General features: G+C 41.6%; 1 protein-coding gene and 1 non-coding gene across 2 annotated transcripts in view; both read right to left on the bottom strand.

Annotated features, from left to right (window-relative positions):
• INTS8 (integrator complex subunit 8) overlaps positions 1 to 8,509 on the bottom strand; it is a 44,826-nt gene extending 36,317 nt beyond the window's left edge. The window contains exons 1-6 of the mRNA XM_008689154.2: positions 8,232 to 8,509; positions 6,934 to 7,108; positions 5,126 to 5,266; positions 4,264 to 4,335; positions 3,292 to 3,343; positions 2,232 to 2,414 (exon numbers count right to left, since the gene is read on the bottom strand). Coding sequence (XP_008687376.1) covers positions 2,232 to 2,414; positions 3,292 to 3,343; positions 4,264 to 4,335; positions 5,126 to 5,266; positions 6,934 to 7,108; positions 8,232 to 8,361 — 753 coding nt within the window. The 5' untranslated portion in view covers positions 8,362 to 8,509. The remainder of the gene's footprint in view (positions 1 to 2,231; positions 2,415 to 3,291; positions 3,344 to 4,263; positions 4,336 to 5,125; positions 5,267 to 6,933; positions 7,109 to 8,231) is intronic.
• Positions 8,510 to 17,313: 8,804 nt separating this feature from the next.
• TRNAE-CUC lies at positions 17,314 to 17,386 on the bottom strand. Its single transcript has one exon. It is a non-coding gene; the product is annotated as a tRNA-Glu (tRNA).

The raw sequence follows: 17,386 nt of genomic DNA, 5'->3' as shown, positions 1-17,386 counted from the left end.
ACGAATACCAATTTGCTCAGTAACTTTTCATTTCTAAGAGCTGACAAAACTCAAAATGTTTACCTCAGCAAAACACAGGTACATATACTGGGGGAAAAAAAAACCCAACACATTTCAGTGAGCAATGAAACGACGTTCTTAGTCATAAGCAACAGGATCCAGTGGACTGATTTTAAGCAGAACAGAGATTTAACTGGTAAGATTTCAGGTGGCCTTTAGAATTTCTGGGCCAAAGAATCAGGCTTGGAAAAGAAAAGGGGCAAGAGAGGCAAGAAGCCAAGATGAGAGCCCAAACTGACCTAGTGAGCATGGCAGCCATCTCAACACATCTTATCAGCCGCGGCCACCAGCACCACACAGAGCAGTAGCCAGCTACACTCTTGCTAGGGCTGCCTCTGGAAACCGATGTCACTGTCACCGTTGCTACTACTCACCATCTTCATGGATCCTCTACCATCTCCACTTCTCTAATTTTTTTTTTTTATGATTTTATTTTAGAGACAGAGAGAGTGACAAGCATGTGCACAAGCAGGGGAAGGGGCAGGAGAGAATGATCGGAATCAAAACCAAGAGTCTAATAACACTTAACCAACAGCGCCACCCAGGCGCCCCAATATCCACTTCTTTTTAAAGTAGGGGAGAGCAACTGACTGACCAGAGTGAAATATTGAGAAGTCTGAACTGCAGAAGAATAGAAAAAGACAACTGAAAAAGTACTAATAGAATTTGTGTACTTCTTCAAGAATCTTCTTAAATTTGACGCTACTAGATTCACCAAATGCAGAACTCAAAGACTCAGATTATTTAATTCAACTTGAACGTTTGATGAACAGGAACAAGGCCCAGAAAGTGACAATATCTGCTTAAAGGCACAGAACCAAGTACTGGCAGGGCCCAGGCTCATACCCAGACCCCCACAGCTCCTTATATCCTGTCTCGAGTTTATTCTACACATGGCTGACAGATTTTTTAAGATTTATCTGAGAGGGACGCCTGGGTGGTTCAGTTGTTAAGCATCTGCCTTTGGCTCGGGTCGTGATCACAGGGTCCTGGGATCGAGCCCTGCTTCTGGTTCCCTGCTCGGTGAGCCTGCTTTTTCCTCTCCCTCAGCTAATCTGAAAAGGCACCTCCCAACACTGTCATGGTTATTCCTGGCCACTTCAGAATGGGAAACAATGATTACAGAAATCATGCAAGGGCCGCCTGGCTGGCACAGTGGGTAGGGCATGAGACTCTTGATCTCAGGGTTGTGAGGTCGACCCCCACTTTGCGGGTAAAGTTTAATTTTTTACAAAGAAACTGCCAACTGTTAAAAAAACAAAACAAAAAAAAAATGAAAAAAAAACAATGACGTGCCAATTCACACAAAAGAATACAGAATATAAAATGCACTATCCTCGTGGCCCTCTTTAGGGTTTGAATGTTTTAAAATTTCTATTATACTCAAGGTTCTGTGCTAAAAAGTGAGGAAGACGTGAAATACACATTAAAAAAAAAAAAAAGACACCTCAGAGAGTCTACAATCCAACAGAGAAAACGACAACATGAATACGTAATTTCTCACAACAACATTAACTAAAAGCTGTCAAAGGGATTAGAGCCCCAGAGCTACAGAAAGCAGACAATCTTAAGATTCTTAAAAAACTAGTTACTTTCTCTAGGAGCCTACAGTTTTCAAAGCATATTATTTGTTTTTCAGAGGTTTTTTTGGTCTAATTAAATGTCTCATAATATGAATGAACTCTAAAATCAGTTACATGCTCACTGCATTTTCAGTATTTAACTCCTTCCTAAACATAACTGGGAAATGATTTCAGAGACGATAAATTAAACAAAATTTCCCTTCCATTTCTTTCAGAAATATTTGAGTGAAGTCTTATAAAATTTACAAATTAAATATGATACAAAAGGCACCTGGGTGGCTCAGTCCATTAAGCATCTCAGGTCATGATGCCAGAGTCCTGGGATGGAGCCCAGCATTGGGCTCCCTGCTCAGCGGGGAGTCTGCTTTTCCTTCGGCCTCTCCCCTTCCCCCAACCACCCCCCAACTTGTGCAGGTGCTCATGTGCCCTCTCTCAAATAAAATCTCTTTGATAAATATGAGGCAAAGTTTTAATAGCATCTGAAGTCAAAATCAGAGAGACAAAGGCAGAAATTAAAAATACTAGAATGATCTCATTTAAGATTTTCCAAAAATTTGCCATGCATTGATTAAATACAGACGTAAATACCTGGCACTGCATCTCCTCAGTTCTGATTTTCAATCCAGCAGTAGAACTCTCAGTTTCTCCATTTACCATGCCTGGCTCCACTGCCAATAAATCTAGTGTCCTCATCGTGTGGACATAAAGATCCTTGTTTAATTTAAGGGCTGCCTCTAGTACCAAAATAGAATCAGAAGCTTGCTCTTTTAGCTACAAAAATTCAACAAAAAAAAAATTATTAAAATACAGAAATCACAGAAAATTAACCAAAATTATTTACAGGATACTCAGTAGCTTGTTGTACTAAGCTATTAAAAATTTTTTTAACACAGGAGCGCAATTAGATCTGTTGAGATCATTATCATGAATTTTAAAAACACAGTAAAAGTTCCTATTGTGAAATCAGAAAATACAAAGCAGAAAATATTTTTTTTAACAGAAAATTGAAAGAAAAATGCTTTAAAGATTTGCTTCCACTGATTTATTCAAGAAACGTTTGTATGCATCACTGTGTCAGCCATTTAGGGGGCACTAGTAACAAAAATAAAATGATGCATGTTTTTTCTTCCACATTCAAAATACTACAGCATGTTAATTTTATACAGACACAGAACGCTTATCTTCTTCTCTCCCAGCTCCTGGACTTTACATAGTATCTCTGGCACACTGTAGGTGTTAAAGAATTAGATCATTTTTAAATTATGGTAACTCCCACATTTCTACTTTTATACTAATTAGATTTAAAAAAACTGCTACATTTTTCTGACTGCAGAATTTTAAAATATGTGTTTATTGTAGAATTTTGGGAAAATATTAAAGAATATAAAGATATCACCTGTAAGAGTCATTTCTCTTACCTGCTCGAGTATCATGAAAATTTGACAAAGAATTAACGGCAAAGCACCACCATTAACACCGAAAAGCTGTACAATTTACAATTACCAAACTACGTTCCGTACAATAAAAACCTAAACGTCACTGCTTCTAGACCTTGCCAATTCTCATATACCTAAGGTGAGAAGAAGCATGTGAACAGACTCTACATGCGCCCCAGAAATATGACAGTGTAACTGATGCCGATACTCACTACTTTCAAAATATTTTCTGTTAGCTCTTTCTCCTGTTGCATCTGATTCATACTAAAAGAGAAATGATTGAAAAGCAACAAATGTTACTCAAAAGACTGAAAATTCTAAGCTTCAGAGCGTTATTTTTCACAGTGAAGTGAAATTTAAATAAAAGTGTTTTTAATACTATTTCTTTTCAAATAAATAATAAATAAATAAATACAAACAAACAAACAAACTCCGGGTGCCTGGGTGGCTCAGTCGGTTAAGCATCTAACTCTTGATTTCTGCTCAGGTCATAATCTCAGGGTCCTGGGATCAGGCCCTGAGTCAAGCTCAGTTTGAAGATTCTCTCCCTCTGCCCCTCTCCCCACTTGCACACTCTCTAAAATAAATCAATCTTGAAAAAAACCACAAAAGACTCAAAAATTCAATTACGATGCTTACTTAACGATTATTTTCCCATTTGCTTTGTGTTTAAAAAATAATAACCCTCAATTTTAGACTAAAATTTACTGGCAGCAGAAGCTCATTTAAATCAAGTTAGAAACGATGCTCTCTAGCTCCAAATTCGGGTAAACTGCTACTGAGAATTAAAGAATTAGGTTTAAAACTCCACATACAGAGAAATTCAGTAATTAACTTTTGGACTCTAATTCAAATTTGCAAATTAAAACAATTTCCCTATACACAGAACAAATACACCTTCACATAAATTTAATTCTATAAAAAAAGCGTATACTTCAGAGCAGGTGAGCTAACACCAAAGATGAAAGGCACAACGCACAAAGCACCCCCCTTATCTTTCCAGAGCTTTCTATTCTACATGTCCAGAGCCCTACCTGATTCTCTCACCCTTCCAACTCCTCAAAACCCTCTGGGTTCTACTCTACACCTTCTGTAGCAGGAGTTTTTAAAAACTCGCAAGAAAAAAAATTTTTTTTAACTCTGATGAAAAAAGTGCCAACAAAGGGTCGTATCTGCCAACTTACACACTTAACTGAGGAGGTCCAGGTTTTGCCTGTTTGACAGGAAAACTACTTTGAACAATTGTCCTAATTGCCCTGAAGAAAAGACAAGAAAAAGAAAATTTAATACATAATAAATGTTTATTTTTTTCAAGTACTCCTTAGAACATTTGTATTATAAATTATCTGAAGTTTTGGGCGCCTGGGTGGCTCAGCCGTTAAGCGTCTGCCTTCAGCTCAGGTCATGATCCCAGGGTCCTGGGATAGAGCCCCGCATCAGGTTTCCTACTCCGCGGGAAGCCTGCTTCTCCCTCTCACACTCCCCTTGCTTGTGTTCCCTCTCTCGCTATCTCTCTCTGTCAAATAAATAAATAAAATCTTAAAAAAAGAAAGAAAGAAAGAAAGAAAGAAAGAAAGAAAGAAAGAAAGAAAGAAAGAAAGAAAGAAAGAAAGAAAGAAAACTACTTAAAAAAAATTATCTGAAGTTTTAATTCAGATAAAAACTTCCTAAGTCATTCACGTTTTTATCAGAATGCTCTTCTCATCTATGCAGTCATAAACTTTCTCCACCATCAGACTCACAGTTTACAAGATCCTCTGAGAGATCTCTAGGCTATAGGGAACACTTAAAAGCATACCCCTGAAGGACGCCTGGGTGGCTCAGTCGGTTGAGCACCTGCCTTCGGCTCGGGTCATGATCTGGGCCAGGGTTGGGCTCCCTGCTGAGCGGGGAGTCTGCTTCTCCCTCTGCCTCTCCCCCACAGCTTGTGCTCTTTCTCCCTCTCTCTCTGATAAATAAAATCTTTAAAAAAAAGCATACCCCTGAAAGCCAGAGTGCAATTAAACAGAGGCTGCCAACACATTTTACGTCTATGAAAAAATTTACCATCTGTTGTAGAGAAGGATGGCCATGGCAGTGGTTGGAGGTAAAGTGGCCAGATCCATGTCCACATGCTTTGTCCCAGGAGGAACTTTACTGATGCACAGCAATTCATTTAGTAGCATATTCAACACTGGAACAGACAAACTTAAAGGAAAGAAGCAAAAAGTTCACATCTGCATAAGCATAAAATACACAATTCAGTATTTTCACTGAAAATAATTACATTGTTAAAGTACTACATCCACAGGGCCACTTTATTCACCTGTCTCAATAACTTATATGAAAATATTAAATTTCAAAATTTTTTAAAAATCTCATTATGAAAACAATTTAAACACACACAAAAGTAGTCAGAATATAATGAACCCCCATGTGCCCATCATCTAGTTTCAACAATTATCAACTGAGAGCTAATCTGGTCTCATCTCTATTCTTACTTCCCTTCTTCCCACACTATTGTGAAGCAAATTTTTTACATTAAATCATTTCTTCCTTAAGTGTTTTAGAACAGATCTCCAAAAAATTAACTCAACAAGGGTGCCTGGCTGGCTTAGTTGGAAGAGCATGTGACTCTTGATCTTGGGTTCATGAGTTTGAGCCCCACCTTGCATGTAGAGATTACTTAAATAAAAAACTTTAAAAAATTAACATATTCACATTAATTTCACTAAGAAGTTTTCAGTTGCTTATCAAATATCCCAGTGTTCAATTTCCAACTGTATCATATACATCTTTCTTTGTACACATTACTATCTCTTGATATGCCTCCAGTCTATTAACGGATAGGCTCTCCCTCAGATTAAAGAATTCTTTCCTTTAATTCTAATGCTTAATGCTGCAGAAGGGTGGTGGAAAGGGTTTAAACACTACCAGTGAGAGTGTAAACTAGTACAACTCTTCTCGAATGCAATCCAGCAATACGCATCATGGGATTTAAAAATGTTTATACCACCTGAGTCAGCAATTTAATAATCTGTACTAAGGACATAACCAAAAATTCAGATAAAATTTAAGGACAAAGATATTTAAGGTTCTGTGATTTATTAGAGCAAAATGTATGTATACATACACAGATATGTATATATATGTGTGTGTGTGTGTATATGTGTATGGAGAGGGGTGCCTAGCTGGCTCAGTCAATAGAGCATCCAACTCTTGATCTCAGGGTTGTGAGTATGAGCCCCACGCTGGGTGCAGAGATTACTTAAAAAAAAAAGGGAGAAAAAAACAAAAGTTACACAAAGATGTTAGAAGTACGTGTCTCCCCTCCCCTATTATTTCCTAGTTTCTGAATTTTACAAGGTATTTTCTCTTTACATTGGGAGAAAAAGGGGATGAAAACAAGTCATTTTCTAAGCGTAGCCTTGACTGTACGTATTTGTTAACAAATAAGCACAGACTCTAAGATATTCTAATAGTTTGGGAGATAGTGATTGGTTTATGACCAGTAAAAAAAACCTGAATTATTTAACAGCAATAACTATCATTAATTTTCATTCATTTTCTTCAGATATGTAAAAGTAGACTGAAACATTTAAAACTGTAGGTGTGGGTTTTCCCTAGTTCCCACATCAAATAATAATGATAAACTGTCATTATGGATAAGTCCATACTTTAAAAGGTGATTTAAATGCATCTAACATTCAAGTATTTTATACCTTTTGAAAAACTGCTGCATATTTTACCATGTTTTTCTGTATAGAAAAATAATTTGCATTTTAAGGGCCGGTTCTCTATATAAGCATATATAGAAATAACCCAAAATATCTAAACAGTACTTCAAAAATAGATTTCTTTTAAATCTTGTATACCTTTTCTCTAATATGTCTAAATCCCACTTCAAATGTGCAGCAACTTTAAGAGCAAGTAGTTTTAAGATACGATTTCTCTTGTTATCAGGCGGAGGTTGCACCTGGTTTTGTTCGTTAACAGAAGGTTTGGAAGCCTGTTCCAAAAACTGAACAATAAGTTGAACTGGTGCAGGATCTAGGATGTAAAAGAAAAAAATTCTTAAATTTCAGTTTTAATTATGAAGACGCAAAAGGTTTCACTGTACTGGTTTTTGGCCACAGAAAGAACCCCAACAGCTCTCTAGTTATATTACTAAGGAATATGATTTCTAAGAAGTATGCTTCGGGATTACAGGGAAGATCAGGAAAGGTGGTAAGGAGAAAGGGTATCAGACTGGTGCAGAAGAAAACACCTTACAAGTAAGAACATAACAGTTTTAAGTATCCAGGTCAGCAAATAACCAATGTCAATTAGAGGAAAGACAGGTCATCTTTAGAACTGTTTTAACACTTAATTATCGTGACCTGCATCAAGTTACCTCTCTGCACCTGTTTCCATCAATGCAAAATAGAAGATACCACCACCTAAACTAAATTATGAAGACTAAATGAGAACAGATGAGAAGCATTAAGCCTGGCACCCACAAAGCACTCAATAAATGTGTGCGAAAAGCAATGAATTAAAAGAACAAAATATGATACTGGCGGTAAAACTGCCGGAGTGAAACCACTAACTTCTGGCAGAGTTGTCTCCACAATTAAGGCTAATGCAGACTGAACAAGCTACATCTTTACGAACTTTGTGAGCAAAATACTATTCAAGGAACGTACTTTTTCATGCCAGTACCTCCTTCCAGAAATGCCTGGAGTTTTCCTCTTTCCCNNNNCTGCGCTCATTAACTGAGATATTAATCATGATCATCATTAAACAACCATGTTACAACTGTATAGCATTTCCTACTCAGAGATTTTTCTCATTTTGATCACAGGACGGAGTTCTACAGGGGTGTGTCAGAGCCAGCCTCCCCAACCCATGCAATCTCACAAGACCACCTCGCAGATGCTAAAACCCCAAACAGTAAAAGGACCAAGGGGGAAGGGGGCGGGAGGGTCTTTGTTCTGCGTTTTTAAGCCCTCCACGGCGGTGACCCCGCTCTGGGATGCTCAATGCTTAGCGAGAGGGCCGGGCCAGAGCTCGACTCAGGCCGGCGCCCCCCGGGCCCGCAGCTTCGTGGCCAGGAGGTGCGGGTCCTGAGAGCCAGACAAGCGCCGCCAGTGCCCGGGTCCCGGTCCCCTCGGGGCGCAGGCGCCGCGCTTACCCGGGCATGGCTTGCGCAGATGTTTCTCCAACAGCGACTCCTCCAGCAGGAACTCGAACCAGCTGGTCTGCGGCGGGGTGCAGGGCCGGCTGGAGGTGGCCGCCTCCCGGTCCGCCGCCTCCGCGCTCATCCTGCCCCCGCCGCCGCTACCCCCAGGGACGCTTCCCGGCTCCAACCTGACACTCGGACGCGTGCCTCTGGCCTGTGATCTACGGAACCTCCCGGGGCGAGGCCACACTCTAAACGTCCTGGAAACCCACACAACTCAAAATGGCGACGCGGCCCAGCAGGAGCTGGGGCGCTTAAGCCCTCCTCCTTGAGCCGCCGCCGCGCCTCCAAACCAATCGTGGCTCGAGTTGTAGGGAAAGGGGCGGGTCCAACCCTTAGATCACGCCTCCTCCCCGGTTGCCATGGGAGACGACTGGCAAAGAAGCTTGAGTTGCAGGTGGGCTTTCCTCCTTCCTTGGGAGATTCTCATCAAGAAAATGCAACAGCATCATCCAGGATTACAGCGGGCGTCAATGTCCACATAGAAGACAGCGAAGACTACACGTGTAAACTGTGATCCAGGCAAAGCCTGTCTTCGGTGCTTTCAATTTCCCCATTTCCATTTCCTAGATTTCCTCCCACTTAGGTCCTCTCGGAGGAGGCGCCCTACTGGCTTGGGCACTAGCGTCCCTGACCACACTTCCTCGAAGGATGACGGAAGGATGGCCCACAGTGAGATCCAGCTTTTCTGTTACTTCTCAGGACTAGCTCTCAATATTTAGCTCCTAATAAATCCTCTTGATATCCCAGCTAGAGATATTGTTAATCCCATTTTACACTTACCTCCATTCTGTAATATTCTTATGTTTTTTTAATTAACAATTAAAATCGGGAAAAGTGTATTCGTAGATCCTGCACACGCTCTCTGTAAAGAGTGCAGACTCGTCTAGGTTAAGCTGTTTAGCCTCTCTGAACCTTAGTTTCCATATTTGTGCCTAATCTTAGGGTTAATAAGAGAATTCAAGGTAGAGCTTGAGATAATACAGGTAAATTAGGTAATACAGGTAAATGAAATAATGCAGTTAAGCTTTTTAAGATTTTGTTTATAAGAGAGAGAGAACATCAGCAGGGGACGGGCAGAAGGAGAAGCAGACTCCCCACCGAGCAGGGAGCCCCACAGGGGTCTCCATCCCAGGGCCGGGAGATCATGACCTGAGCCCAAGGCACAGGCTTAACCAACTGAGCCAGCTTGGTGCCCCCAGTTAGGCTTTTTAAACCAGCCCTGACGTTTAGAACATCCATATTAGCTGATCTCCTATAGCGCTTTTTTTTTTTTTTGCAAATTATTTTCATACACGAGTCTAATTTTCTCCTACAAACTCATTATACACCTTTTAACCAATGAAGAAACTGAGGTTCCAGTTATCATCTGCCCAGCATTTCCCAACAAAGAAGGGGCTGAGCCACAGCTTTGTGAACTTTCAGCTGAATCCAGGCTGCTTCCAACATGGGCTAGCAAGGATAAGATCAAGTGCTTATGGTCATTTCAGAATGAAGAAGGAAGGCATTCATAAGTTTTAAGAAAAATAAATGGAAGTAACTCCTCCATTAAGTGAAAGTAAGTCAAATACTTCAGTGGCAATTCTTGCCTTATTCTTCTCTTCCGGCCCAATCATCTTTCTGGGCTCTGTGCTGCCTCTCCTCTTTCATTTTAGTGTTCCCTGGGGTCCTGTTCCTTGACCTCTTCTCACCATAAAAACCATCCCTGGGTCACTACCCCCAATTAGTGCAATTCTATCCCAGGCTCTAAAGAAATCATTCATGTATTAGACTAATAAAACCATGAGGACTAAATTAATAAAATACAAACAGGGAGATTAAACAGTTATTTTCAGGGAAGATTTGGCATGTTTTACTCACCAGTTAAGCATAAAAAGATGAGGGGGAAAGGGATGGATCCCATTTTCCTGACTCCGGTGGTAAGGGAGCTGACCTGTGACTCCATCCTTTATCAGTACAGTGAATAGCTAAGGGACAGGTTTGAAATTCATGTTGGGAATGTTTGAATATGAACCACCTGTCAGGTGTCAGAATGGAAATGTCCAGAGGGCACTGCATTTTAGACAGATGATTCGTATACAGAAAAAAAAATAATCTGGTAATAGTAGCAAATGCTCATGTGTGAACTCACCGTGGGCACTGATTTCAGCACTTTGTGCATTGTCGTAGTCCATTCAGGCTGCTAAATGAGATACCATAAACTGAATGGCTTATAAACAACAGCAATGTATTTCTCACAGTTCTGGGGCTCAGGGTCCAAGATCAGGGTGCCAACATGGTTAAGATCTAGTAACACCCCTTTTCTGGGGTGCCCACTTCTCATTGTATCCTCAACTGACAAAGCGGAAAGGGAGCAAGTTCTTTCCTAAGGGCATTAATCCCATCCAGGAGGTCTCCACCATTATGAACTCATCTAATCCTAATTATTTCCCAAAGCTCCTGCCTACTAATACAATCAGGTTAGGTGATAGAGTTTCAACATTTCAACATATAAATGGGAAGAGCACAAACATTCAGTCCATAACGTGCATATTAGCTCATTCGAACCCTGTGAGGTGGGTTTCACTATTATCTTCATTTTCAGGTGTTCAAACAGGCACAGAGACATTTTTACAACTTTCCTAAAGTCACACAGCTATTAAGTGCCAGATGCTAAGCATGAATTTAAGCAGCATGACTGCCGGGATTAAAATCTTACCCTATGCACTATGTGCCTAAGAAAAGACCAAACGAAACAAAACAGTCCATTAGAAAACTGGGCTGAGGTCAGGAAAAGGCAATCTACAAAAGAAGATACCTGAATCCAAGTTAAACACTGAAGAAAATATTCAGGCTCATCAATGATCAATGAGCAGAGTCTGAAAATTTAATCGACATGATTGCAGATTCCAAATTACAACTAACCTTTTTAAAAAAAAAACACCACTTTCTTGAGTTTTGGTGTAGTATCAAAGAAGGAAATCCGTAATTATCTGAAAAGACTTAAAATACTCCTTTTTTGGGGCGCCTGGGTGGCTCAGTCATTAAACGTCTGCCTTCCGCTCAGGGTGTGATCCAGAATCCTGGGATCGAGCTCCGCATCCGGCTCCCTGCTCTGCTGGGGGCCTGCTTCTTCCTCTCCCACTCCCCCTGCTTGTGTTCCCTCTCTCGCTGGCTGTCTCTCTCTGTCAAATAAATAAATAAAATCTTTAAAAAAAAAATACTCCTTTTTCTTTTTTCTTTTTTTAAGTAAGCTGTGCACCCAACATGGGTCTTGAACTCACATGCTTTACCAACTAAGCCAGCAAAGCACCCCAACATACTCCTTTTCAACTACACATTTATGTGAAGCTGGATTTTATTCATGTATTTTTACCGAAAGAATGTGTAGTAATAGTTCGAATACAAAAGCAGATATGAGAACCCACTGTCCTCTACTAGCCAAACATGAAAGAGATTTGCAAAAATGTCAAACAAAGCCATCTTCTTACCAGAGTTTTAAATGAAAATAAAGTTATTTTACATAAAAATTATATCAACTTACAATAGGCTTGTGATTTGTATTATTTTTATTATTTATTATTTATTTTAATTCCAATTAGTTAACATACAGTGTTATATTAGTTTCAGGTATACAATATAGTGATTCAACAGATTTTTTATTTTTAAGCGAGTTTAGGATTACCAGCTCCACTGGGCCACGCCACCATTTTGGATTGTGTGGGTTTCTAGAATGTTCTAAGCCCAGCCTTGTTCCCTGGATCCCTGAGGTTTTTAAAGGAACTAAATATTTTTAAAATTTCTCAGTTTTAATTTTTAATATGGTAAATATCAATAAACATAACTCATAAATAAAGACTGTTTATCACTTATGAACCAGGCACTGTGCCGAGTATTTTACACACACCTTCTCAGTTAAGCCTCATAACAACCCTATTGCCATTAGCAGTACTATACCCATCTTACAGATGAGAAAATTGAGTCTCAGGGGTGTTAAGTGACTTGCCCAGTATCACACACCTAGTTAGTAGAAAACAGAGATTTGGGTCCCTGTCTTATCTGATCCCAGAGCCCAAACTCACCACTCCATCAAGAAGATCTCTTGCTGTTGATTTTGTGGTTTGCTTTTTAAATAGTGATAAACCTACAAAAAAAGTTGCAAGAATCATATAAAGAACTCTTTTTTTTTAAGATTTTATTTATTTATTTGAGAGAGAGAGAGCATGAGCAGGGGGAAGGGCAGAGGGAGAAGGACAAGCAGGCTCCCCACTGAGCAGGGAGCCTGACTCCGGGCTCAATCCCAGGACCCTGAGATCATGACCTGTACCCTGAGGTCATGACCTGAGCTGAAGGCAGTCACTCAAACGACTGAGCCACCCTGGGACCCCCATATAAAGAACCCTTACAACCACTTCACCCAGATGTCTCAACTAGTATTTTACTGCATTTCCTCCATCGCCCTCTCTCTCCAACTCCTCTATGTATCATCCTGCTTCTTTAGACACCAATAGGGTGACCAACTCATCTGAGTTTGGTCGGGCCTGCCCCAGTTTTAACAGTGAAAATCTACATCCCAACACCTCCCTACCTTCCTTCTAGGCAAACCCTAACCTCGGGCATGTTGCCCATGCAACATCACCCCCTCACTTTGCTTCCAGTTGCTTGGGTGCTGGGGGATGACATCTCGACTTGGAGAAGGAAGATGGGAAGAAAAAGGAAGACGGGAAGAGAAGCTTGTAGTTAGTTATTAATTAATCATGGCCTGAAAGATGCCAGAGTGCTTAACTTTAGAATAAGGGAAAATCACAAATTAGGTGATTCCAGATTTAATAATATCATAAGAATAAGTGAAATTCTAGCAAACATTTTTGCAATGGTGATTTGTAATTACAGAACATCTTGCAAGGTTCATATACTATATACATTCAACAATTATTCAAGCAGGAGTTTCTGTTTTATGCTCGTAACAGACTGCTGTACCTGGTCTTATTCTCCTCTTCCTTCTTTATGATAGTTTAAAGGATTTTTCTCTTACATCCTTCCAGCATTCTTACTTTTTTAAAGATTTTATTTATTTGAGAGAGAGGGAGAGAGGGAGGGAGAGAGAGCGAGCACAAGCATGAGGAGGGGCAGAGGATGCAGGACTCAATCCCAGGATCATGACTCGAGCCAAAGGCAGGCGCTTAACCAACTGAGTCACCCAAGTGCCCCTGCAGCATTCTTATTTTTCACTAGGTCACAGACTCTTCCCTTCTGAAATCTGGGCCTCTGCCACTGACAGCATAGAATAGGAAACTAGAGCTACAGTGGGGAAAAAATGCATAGAGGGATTATTACTATTAATTTTTAAAAGATTTTATTTATTTATTTGAGTGAGAGCAAGCGAGCAGGGGGAGGAGCAGAGGGGGAAGGAGAAGGGGAGAGAGTCTCAAGAGGACTCAGAGCTGAACACAGAGCCCAATGTGGGGCTGGATCCCATGATCCCGAGATCGGGACCTGAGCTGAAACCAAGAGTCAGATGCTCAACCAACTGAGCCACCCAGGCGCCCCAAGATATTATTACTGTTATGCACTCTAATGATGAAGATGTTTTTCACATCATCTGATAATCACATCAATAAAAATCCATTCGAATTCGGTTCATATATTTGAGGTTGTTTCTTTTTTCTAAAAGCAAATGCACTACAATTCAATTATGAACAAATAATTTAAAACTTTTTTCAGTAAGTATTTTGGGGGTGGGGCCCCTGGCAGTCTCAGTCTGTAGAGCATGCGACTTTTGATCTCTGGGTTGTGAGTTCAAGCCCCAAGCTGGGCATAGTGCTTACTTAAAATACTACTACTACTACTACTACTACTACTACTACTACTACTAGTGGGGTACAGAACTATGCTAATGGTTACACTGCCATCTTGTGGTCTTTGGTGGTAGTGTCCATATCTACTAGTTGTTCTAGATATCTTTCCCTGATACTTCCCAGAGCAGAAGAAGGAATATGACAAGAGGCTCATGATTGGAAGTTATCTATTCTTTACACAAGCTATCTGGCTACATCTAACTGAATCACATCTTCAGAGGGACTTCCAAAAACAGATCTTTCAAGACAGATAATGAATCCTGTAGCTATCAAACACTACTTCCTGGGGAATCTGGCTGGCTCAAGTCAGTAGAGCACGCGACCCCTGATCTCAGGGTCATGAGTTCGAGCCCCATGTTGGGTGTAGAGCTTACTAAAAACAATAAAAATAAATGCTTCCAAAATTAGAAAAAAATTACTTCTTTACACTTACATTTAATTTCTCTAGGGCTTTCCCTTGCCTCCTTGACCAGCTTGGCACCCGTTACATGATGCCATAGCACTGAGCGTCAGCGTCCTGGCCCTCAACTCACCTGCTTGCAATTAATTAGCAGCCTACCTTCCCTGCTAGACTCTAAGCTCTTAGGTGCGTGGTGGGGAGGAACAGGATAGTGGTTGTATTGTTTACCTAGTACGGTCCTTGGTACGTACGGTCCGTGGTACATAAGAGGCACCCAATAAATATTTGCTAACTGAAGAAGTTGTTGGACTGAACATGTAGCACCTACATTTCACACGCATGCAAATAGTATAAACCAGAGCTACAAACCTTTACTTAATCTCTCCTTTATCTGACCTGCTCCTAAAACATGATTCACTGCTGTGTTCCAGGTTTTACAACCAGCAATGAACTTAAACCTCATATAAGGCAGCGTTCATGTCATAAACTTCTGTCTTTTGATTACTTCTGCATAATTCTAGCTGAATGGATAGCCGCATGCGACCCTATTTACTTAAAAAAGGGAACAGGCATGCCAGAGCCGAGCCCCCAAGGTCTTTCCGCCTTCACCAGGTCAACCGCACACCACCTTCCTTTATAACCCTTCCTACAATGGCAGACAAACTTGGTCAGGGACTGGACCAGGCAGGTGCCTCCATTTCTGCACTTCCAGGTTCCATGGGGAGAAGGGGCGCAGCCCTTCTGAGTGGCTGGAGGTCTATGACTTCCATTCTGTCAGCCAGATATCTGGGGAACAAGAAGTCATGGGAACTTTCATTTTGGTCTCTCATTGGTTTATTTCCAAGTTCTATACTTTTACACTTAGGCTTTAAAACATAGCAATCCCTCTGCATACAGATAAGACAAAAATTTAAGCTTCACTTTTAGAGTTGGACTCTAGAACTTTACTGACATTCTTAGTAGCTACAACCATATTGTCATATTAACATATCAACCAGGGCACTAAAGGCCATATTTTACTCCCTATTTCGTCATGTGGTTGAAGAATCCTAAGTCACTAAGGCGGACACTCAGCTCTTAATAAGCAGTTGACTTCATCCAATACAATGGCATAAGCAGTTTCCAAAGTTTTACCCCAACAGTCTCAGAATCAAGACAGATGAGAATGTGGTAGCAAATAATGTGATCGCTTTAAATAATCTGCTTTCAAACCACACATGCACACACAAAATCAGAGAACAGAGATGTTTAAAGTGTGCTCTGGGGGCGCCTGGGTGGCTCAGTCAGTTACGCATCTGCCTTCGGCTCAGGTCGTGATCTCAGGGTCCCGGGATCGAGCCCCATATCGGACTCCCGGCTCAGTGGGGAGTCTGTTTCTCCCTCTCCCCCTGCTTGTGCTCTCTGTCTCTCTCTGTCAAATAAATAAATAAAATCTTTAAAAAACAAAGAAATAAAGTGTGCTCTGCAGACTGGTGTCATGCCTCCAGCTGCTTGTTACTGGTCTACGTTGACCTAAGTCCTGGATTGACAATGTGTGTTGAGAAGTGTTTACAGCAATCAGACATCCTCCTGACACCCAAATGCGTGATCAATGGCGCTTCTAGTCGAGCACTTCTAGAAGAGTTTGGGTGCTGGGGAGCTTGGGTCGTGAGTTCAGCATGTAGTATGAGCTGCCAGCTAGTCCTAAACAGCAGACCCACCTATCAGTCTGGATTGGAAATTAACACACACAGACACAAACCGGTTCCTCGCCACAGATGGTTCGAGAACCAGTAGGCCAGCACTTCCAAGAAAGGTATTCTCAACCACACTCAACAAGCTTGAAGTTCAACTGTACCCAATAAACAACCAAACCCACGAAGGACCTCTACAAAAGAAAAGTCACTCGGTTTGTTATTCCAGCCAGACCAGAACTGACACAACTCCTTCAGACACTCCTCTATGCATGATTTTTCTTCTTTTTCTTAAAGCAAGCTCTACTCCTTCATATACATCTTTGGGAGCCACATTACCTCGGTGTGGAGGCGAGTCGGCAGTGAGGCAGGAAGGAAGAGTGCTCTGCATACCACCTCATGCTTTCTGCACAAGGCCCCACGGTGAAAAGGATCTGGTGTGGCCCACCGAGGCGGAGCAGCTCCTAATTCTTACTGTCCAGAGGCACCCTCTTCCCCGTAGCTGCCCAGCAAGCAAGCGACCTAGACACAAGAGAAAGACACAGGACTAGCGATGAGGAGCCAGCAGCCTGTCACGGGGAACTAGAAACCTACGTGCTGGACCAACTCCAACCCAGCAGCACTGTCACCATGAACCACATGCCCGTTTGCAGACCTGCAGGGAGCCCAGCTCTTGGCCCTAACTAGGAACAAAGCCCTTGCTCTTTGGGGGATTTTGTCTGCGCTGAGAAGGGAAGCAGGTCATTTCTGGGACGCTGCTATCCTCTACTCGGACAGTTCCAGGGGTGCGGCCTCCCGAGAGCTCCTAGGAGAGCCAGGGATAGTCGACTCCCCGAAGGCGGGCAGCCCGTTGGCTGGTCAGTAGGCTGTGACTTCTGCCACATGCCTTCCACGGATACCCTGAGGCTCAGAGACTAATGCTAGCTTGTGGTGGGCGCTGAACCTGGAGGACCGTGAGGACGAGGAGTTGGAAGCAGTCATCTGTAGGCAGAAGAAACAGGTCTACAGAGGTAAGGGAATGGAGCAGACATGCGAAGAGAAGCAGAGATAAGAGACCAAGTCCCCAGTGAGACAGAAAGTAGCTAACTGCTTGAAGATTTTTTTAAAAGTTTAAGTAATCTCGACACCCAACGTGGGGCTTGAACTCACGATCCGGAGATCGAGAGTCACCTGCTCTTCCAACTGAGCCAGCCAGGT

Source organism: Ursus maritimus, unplaced genomic scaffold (assembly GCF_017311325.1).
Source record: "Ursus maritimus isolate PB19 unplaced genomic scaffold, ASM1731132v1 scaffold_9, whole genome shotgun sequence".
In the NCBI taxonomy this organism is placed as follows: domain Eukaryota; kingdom Metazoa; phylum Chordata; class Mammalia; order Carnivora; family Ursidae; genus Ursus; species Ursus maritimus.
Note: the sequence above shows the minus strand (reverse complement) of the source record. Positions and strands in the feature narration are given on the sequence as shown.